We start from the raw sequence: 8,172 nt of genomic DNA, 5'->3' as shown, positions 1-8,172 counted from the left end.
TCTATAGGAACACATTTACAGATCTGATTTACGTAAGTTATTTATCTATGTGTATCTATGCTTTTTATCTCCTGTCACTGATCTTCACTGCTTGTCTTCATATTTCCTTTTTCTTGCTGAATGAATTCTCTCCAAATTTAGGAATTTCTCGATTTCTTCCCTGTGGTTTTGTGTTCCGGTGTTAGGAACAGCACCGTTGTCCTCATCTCTGAGCACACAGTCGCTTCTTGCTGGAGTTACAGTCATGTGAGGAGACTTCTGCTCGTGCTGTAAAGCAGCAAATCCCTGTTTCACCTGACAAAATACAAATTTAGCAGTTAATCTAGTGAAATTCGGGTGCAAAGGTTCAAATTGTTAAGATGTTGCAAGGAAATGTGAACAGAAAGGTAAGTGAATTGAAAAAGGTATGTTTAATCTGAAGTGCTTGCTTTGGCTTTAATTTGGAAAACTTGATAATGACAAACATACTTTTATAAACCAAACCTTAACATAAGGCTAGCACAGAAGAGTATGATTAAAACAACCCACAACCTTGTACTAGAATGCAGAATAGCAAAATAAATAGTTTAATTAAAGAGTTTAATGTTGCAATTGACAGTTCTACTGCTATGCAAGCATTTGATTAACAAAACCCAAAAGCACGAGGTTTATAGTGTTAACTCCCTCTCCGCTTGGCTGTATAGATCAGAAAGCAAACATCAGTAACTAATGCAAGGTCTGCAACAGGCTGGGTTTTTATGTTAAAGATCTTTTTGTTCTTTGAATAGTTTTAATTACTATTTGATAGATATTTGGTATCTATCCAAATCAAGCACATATGGCAACACAGTGGGGAAACAGTTCTTTGCTTGAATGATGAGTTCTTCGCTCGTAGCCCAACACTGTGTTGCTCAGGTGACACAGAGCCCGTGTTGCAGTGGTTCTTGGGGATTTGTAATGTGACATCTAACACTCCGGCTGCACGTTATAGTATCCTAAGATGAGGCCTTTTCCCTCTGCTTAATTGCTTTTTAATATTTAGGCAACTGTGCCCCAACCAACTGTACACCTGCCTTTATTTTAGGTGAATTTTGTGCTAAAACTTTCCTTCCGCAGTGCACAAGCATTTACTGAAATTGAAATCTGAACAATAAACTTCATGCACATTGTTCACTTAGCTTATTGCATCTGTAGCAAACATGACTACCATGCACCTGAAGTTACTGATACTTCAGGTCAATAGTAACTGTCATCTCCATTGCAATGATGCCATTGCAACTTCATTTGAGCAATAAAGTTTTCAACCTGGTAATTCTAGTGACTTGCACATACACTCTTCCGTGCTCTTTCCAAAGGCCTCAGATTTTACTTCATTGCAAGCTGCTGGTCAGAATCTCTATGGAACAGCACATGGAGCTGTGCCTGTCCTGAACTCATCATCCAAGAAGAAAACTTCCAGTTAGATCTTCCACACGTGGAAGTGGAATTTTCCAGTGAAATCAAGCCATGCCATGTCACTTGGATTTTACTGAAGACAACAAACACTGAGTGCTCTTTGAAGAACTAACTGCAGTTAGGTAATACAGATAGCATTTTAATATAGTTCTGTGACAGTGGGTTTAGAATAAAGCTTAAAAAAAAATCCCAGCTGTCAAACTAAAAGACCTCAGCACCTTTACAATAAAATACAAGTAAAATACACATCTTACTGCCAGCACTGAGTAATATGGCAACCTATGGGAGACATGCGTAAAAACCATTCATTGCTGAATAGTATGACTGCACAGCTAGGGACCTGTGTTTAAACTGAGGATGCTTATTCATCCTTAGCTTGGTACTCAAGCATGTACAGACTAATGTTTAAAACAGTTCTTAATATTTTTACTAGAATTTTAAGTGCACCTGTTGCATTTCTTTGTAATTTTTATCACTTTTTAGAGTACTGTACTTTGGTTGAATGAGATTACCCAAAGTGCAGAATGCATAAGCCTGCTCTAGTTATAATTGTACATGTTAGTCAAAACAAATAAACTGAGCAGCAAAAAAGACTGCTGAGCCTATTTTTAATCTAACAGCTTTACCATATCGGTCATAAAAATGACAAATTTGAGGACAGAAGGTATTAGAATGACACCAGCAGAGAAGGGAGGGAGTGCTCTGCAGTGTCCCAGGCTAAGATTTCATAGATTAAGTATTTGGAAAATAATCTAAGGTCAAAGCAGCGAGGCAGCCTGTTCATGTCCACCTCAGCTTTTACTTAGCCGGCACATAAGGAGCTTTAGTTTGGAGGTGACAAAGTAGATTTAACCACAATCAGGTAATGAAACACAGCTTTTTGTTAGCAGTAGATTAGGTATTTTAGTTCACTTAATTCTTGGCTCCACCTCAATGAGAAAAAGCAAGAGAGGCATGGCAAATACCACTACTGTGTGTGTTAAAAAAAATCTGCCTCACTGTCATTCCCAATTAGAGTCATATCAAGAAAGCTGAGTAATTTAAAACATCAGTCTGCTGAATTTCAGAGAATGTGAATGCTAGTGGCATTGAGAGCTGGTAAATGCACTGAAATCAGCCAACTTTGTCCCTTGAAAACACTACACCCTGACCTCAACCCTCATCCCAGGAAGAACAGCCATAACTACCTGAGAAATACCTCTAGAACCTCTTCTGAAAAGGAAGATCAGCTGCAGTTGTAAATTATTGTATCACTTTTGAATATGTTTAGCATTAGGTCAAATCCTAATGTAGCAGTTACAGCTGTAACATAGATCTAAAAATGCATATGAGCCACTGCTAATGCCATCCTGAGTGAAGTTGTCTTAAAGGGAAACAACAGGCTTCTTGTTAATTCTCTGCTTTTACACATTTGTGTAGTGTCATGCTACTAAATAACAAGCTAACTCTAAAAATGGCATCATGGAATAAACAGATACACTAATTCATAGATATGCTGAATTATTAGTCTTTCATGTATTCTTTTAAATAAGGTGTTCCTGTCAAGTAATAAAGGAAACAATGTTTTTTATACTTTTACATGCTACTTTTTTTTAACTCCTAGTTCGACTGTAGGTGATGATTTTTATTAGGGTATACAATGAACTACCCTCATCCTCCCCTCCTAAACAGACTGGTTAGCATCTGTTTGATTCATATGCTGTGACTTTTTCCTGCTGCTTTCTATCAACCTTAATTGTGAAAAATGGTGCCTTGTTGCCCTTTTGATATTATTTTGGAGATTGACTCAGTCTTAAAGTATCCAGATGCGTACAGTTGTACAAATATCTGTGGAATTAGCTCACTGAGGTCTGGTCCGCAATATTTTTAATTGACTTACATGTTCTGTGGGAAAAGAAGAATCATAAAAAGTCTTTGCTATAGCATTCCATTCTTCACTCGAGTCTCCCTGGGGGTCTCGGTGGATACTAGAGGTATTCAAAGTGTCGGCAGCTCTGTTAAAACTGGTAGAACCTGACTGACAAAAAGGAAATGGTAACAACTGCAATTTAGTCTCCAGGCACTAATTGTAAAGTAACTAAACTTCTGGTTTACCTCTGATCTTAAAAAGTCAAATATTTTTGTTTTACATCACTGAATCTCTGTTGTAAGCTTGTTCCCTCTTTTCCACATACTTCTGCATTTTTTTTTCTCTAAAATGTTTCTACTCTGATTAAAAATATTTAATATCATTTTCACTTATTAATGACAAATGAAAATTGCAATTTATAGGAAGTGTATTTTTAAACAGTATTACTTTAAGACTCCCTTTCTGATAATGGTAATAAAATAGGTAATTACTGCCATCCTGACATCATACTCCAGAGTAACTTGTCATTAAAAAGGCATTCTGAATACAAAGGTTTTTAAGACAAAGAAAATATTTAAAAAGGAGCCTTTCTGTAAATGGCTGTACCTAATATTTCAGGAAATCAGGCTACAGTTATCTACTAAAGGTAGGAAGGGGAAATGAGTAGATCAATCATAGCAGAGTAAAAGGCTCCAATCCTGCAGGAGCTTTATGCACTGGTAGGAGACTGTTGAAAGCGATACCAAGTTCCCTGTGGGATCAAAGCCCAAGTGTACTTTCACAGCCACTCATGATGCAAATAGTGGCTGTTTTGTCACTACACAGATGCCTGTCAATTGCTACTACAACAGTCAAATCTTTGTTTTGCTACAAAAACACGTGTTACCTCATGGTAAAGTAACAATTAATAAAGAATTCTGTCATTTTTCTCTTGGAAGAGGAAAACGGTTATGAGATTGTGTTTGTTTTCTAAGAGTTCGCCATGAAGATCTTGCCTGTTCCAAGTTCACTCTATTTACTGATGCGGAGTGGCCGCTCTCTGGGAATCCGAGTTGCATAAATAGTAATTGCACTGGGGTTAGGCAGCAAAAGGAATTCCCTCAGGTAGGTTTACTAAAGTGTTTCACCAGTGCTCTTCACCTCTAGGTCTTCCATATGTCTTAACTGTTTGTGCTTCAGTAAGAAAGAAAATAAAAAAGAAAAGGATTCCACACGAGGTTTTGCCATTTGGGAAAATCTCTGGAAATAAACCAAAACAAAATCTGACTACAATAAATCTTGGAAGTTGCAGTGCTGAGTACCACAAGGACAGGAAGGTGCTCTGGTCCCCACCAGAGGTGCAGGATCCAGAGAAGAAGGGACATTTCTCAATGAGGCAGCGTGATGAGAAGGAGGCACATCTGGGACCCTGACCACAATCTCCACTGTGAAGTTTTGCTGGAATCCAAGACGTTTGGGACTGCACGGTCTGCAGGCAACTCATTTGAGGAACTAGAGCTATATTAAAATCCCTACCGCCTCCTTTGGATGAAACACTCTGTCACTTGTTGGAATTACTTTGCATACAGAAAGGTTTCTGACAAGAGGAGGAATACATGGAAGAACTACAGATAGTGCTGTCCTTACAGAGAAGGTACATGCAGAACATCACATAACTATGCATTTCTTGAAACAGCAATTAAGAAATGATGTACTGTCTGAGATCAGGATTCTGCTACCTTTGTACATCCACTATTGTTTTAGGGACAAAGACTTTTCTGAAACTAAACTTTGAAAAATTGTGCATCTGTATACAAATATACATAGGGAAGAGACCAAGTACAGAAACAAAAATACCTATAAACCAAAGGACATAACACCAGAACAACATAAAGAAACCAGACTGCTGGATTTCTGTCTCAGTGCTACTGGCTGCAAAACTACAGGCTGGGAGACAACATATCTGCTCTTTAGATGTCCAAGGGGCAAAGCTCATGACACCACATCAACGAAACCTCAAATAGACAGAAACACCCTGTTATTGTGGATCTAGCTCTTTTCAAAAGCATCTAAGCACCCAAAGCTCCATTTTTCTACAAAAGCAGGGGCTTTGATTTCTTCTAGAGCCTCAGAGATCATTTGCTTTTTCAAGCTTAACAACATGCATTCAGAATAGAATGTCCATGTGAGCTTTATTTTGAGAAAGGAAGGCACCACTCTGCCCAGTTACTGAAGTAGAGGAACATCTATAAATGTACTGGAGTCACTTCACTGTGGGAATAGAAATAACACTTCTATTATTTGAGTAAAAGAATTGGTTTAGAAATGGCATTTTTAGTAAAGAAAATATAGAGGTAATCTAGCACCTGATCTTATTGTAAAACAAATCTAAAATACAGTTTTTTCCACATTTCAGTGATGATTTAGAAACACACGGAATAAAGTTCATATTTACTGTTTTGCATATGCAAACTATTGCTCAGCAAATAATCACCAAGTGGCAGCAGTAGGAAATGAAAAAGCTGCTTGGGCACATTTAACAGTGAGGTGTATTTTCCAGAGCTTCAAAGAATAGTAACTTCTGCCTTCACATATTCAACACATTCAGATGGTTTTGAGAGTCCATCTGAATGAAGATATACCATAAAATAAAAAAGTAAACTTTTTCTAAGCCCTATCTAAAGAAGCATCCACTGGTTCAAAAATTACCCTAATTTCTATGCAAAACAAGGACACTGAATAATCTCCAAAAGCTGCTTAATGTTTTTCAGATACATGCAGAGCCCTGATAAAGTACACGCTACATTAAGACTACAAATCCCTATAAAAATTCAGTTTCCCATCACACTCCTTTCCTTTCATAAAGGGAAATATGAGAAAAAGTTTATTTAATCAGATAATTAAGTAAACAGAATTGGTTAGTTGCATTTATATTCTAAGTTAATGGAGAAACTCATCTTTCAAGTTGTTTGGGTTGGTTTTTTTTCCCCCCACGTAACTAAAATATAAGAAGGTTTATATTTTTATAATGCTACATTAAACTTAGATACATAAATTTCACGTTGATAATTTTTCTTCATACATTCAGTACATGCTTGAAAACATAAAAGCTTATTTTTCTTACCTAGTCCTGTTTCTCTTCTGTCAACGTTTTCACTGAGATTCTGACACTGGGTTTTTGTGATAACCTTTGTGTTTTCCACCAAGCGTGGCAGTTGCTCTTTCAAAGAGGAAGGTTCCTTGGAAGCTGAAGTCCACGTAGCTTGACCTCTCATTTGATTTACTCTTGAACAAGAACTGAGGTCTAAAAAATTTAAGTATACTGGAGTTTTCTCAGCTTTTTTATCTGAGGTTGAAAGATCAAAGGATGACCTTCCACTTATGTTTACTAAATTTCCAGATGTTCTCATGGGTAAAGAGCATGATTCTTTCAGGTGACCCTCAGCAAACTTCCTTCCTGGAACCGCACTACTCAGAGAGTCTTTTTTCTCTTTTAAAAATGTGTTATTTGTTGAATTGTTAATCTCCAGGGAATGTCCACTTTTGATGGAGTGTATCTGAATATCATCATTAGCTTTTTTACATGGAATTACTTTATCTGGACTAATTCTATCTTTTGGGGTTTTTTTATGAGTGATTATTTCAAGACCATCAGCCTTTACTGGAGATACAGCTTCACTGTTTGAAGTACATGTATTTGTAGCATTCCCTGTTTGTTCACTGCTGTCTTGTTCAGGTTGCTTGCTGCGCATGTCATCCACATTTATTCTTCTCTCTATTTTGGGGGGGCATAAATTGAAAGTACCTAAGAGAGACCTATGAGCACTGTGTTCCTTTGTGGCATCATCACCACTTGTGTTACCACAATAAACAGTTGGCAGATTTTGAGCATCAGTGGCTGGAACACCAGCACTCCTCACAGCACCATTTCTGTTTGTGTTTCTGGCATTGGCATTGGCATTGTCATTTCTGGCTTCAGCATCTACGTGTGTCTGTTTAAAAGGAAGTTTATGTAAACCACTCAGATTTAACAAGTTTTTTTCTGTTTTATGTAATCCATTGCCCACAAAATTGTCACTGTCCAGCAAGCCACATTTTTGATATTCAGGATTTTCTTTAATATAAGAGAGGATGCCAAAACTTAATTCCTTAGCTTGATGATTATCTGTACTTCTCTCACTCATAACATTCTTCTCAGGGCAAAGAATCGCCTCAGACTCAGGTTTGGGTGCTTCAGGTGTAAGGACACTTTTGTTGTGTTGCACAGAGTTTGATTTTTTATCTGCCCCAGTACAAATTGATTCACTTGTAGTATTGCACAATTCTTGCTTGCTAGAGTCTGTCTCCTGATTTCCATTTTGCTTGTTCTCTGCATGTGCAGTGTCGATGTTGTCTAAAAAGACCTTTCTTTGTGTGTAGCATGTTGCCGATGGCTCAGTGCTGTCCTGGAGCTTTTGTTCTAAATTTGTGTTGTTTTCATCCAGTAACATTCTACATGCTGCGCCTACATTTTCTGTTTCTTTGCACTCGGTGACATGTACTTCTGAGGTCTGTCCTTGGGTAATTAAACCAGTATTCCTGGGAGGAGCCTCCCTTTGCTTTTCTTCATAAGGGCTAGCAACATTAATTTCATCCTTAAAGCTGTTTTCAAGAACTTGTAAATCTGTTAGAGGCAATGTATTCTCTAGTTAGTGATAGATAACACAGAGGTTAAGTAATGCTTTATTTCTACAGTGTAAAATTTCCAAAGAGATGGGCTCAAGATTAGTATCCGTAATTTTTTTTCTTATCTTACACTTATCAAAAAGTTACTGAAGGTAAGTACCGCATTATGGTAACTTGCAAAGTATTTATAAATTGTTCAAACAAAGTATGTTAACATTCTGTAGATTTTAGATATGGCATATAGC

At 37.3% G+C, this 8,172-nt stretch overlaps 1 protein-coding gene across 1 annotated transcript in view; it reads right to left on the bottom strand.

Moving 5' to 3' along the window:
* Positions 1-84: 84 nt before the first annotated feature.
* The window catches only part of CCDC73 (coiled-coil domain containing 73), a gene marked incomplete at both ends in the record, with an annotated part of 79,553 nt that continues 71,465 nt past the window's right edge, over positions 85-8,172 (bottom strand). Inside the window, 3 exons of the mRNA XM_080345291.1 lie at positions 85-294; positions 3,314-3,447; positions 6,387-7,925. Of these exons, the coding sequence (XP_080201417.1) occupies positions 85-294; positions 3,314-3,447; positions 6,387-7,925 (1,883 nt within the window). The remainder of the gene's footprint in view (positions 295-3,313; positions 3,448-6,386; positions 7,926-8,172) is intronic.

The sequence above is a fragment of the Nesoenas mayeri genome (assembly GCF_963082525.1).
Source record: "Nesoenas mayeri genome assembly, chromosome: 5".
Lineage (NCBI taxonomy): Eukaryota > Metazoa > Chordata > Aves > Columbiformes > Columbidae > Nesoenas > Nesoenas mayeri.
This window is presented reverse-complemented; position numbering and strand designations above follow the sequence as displayed.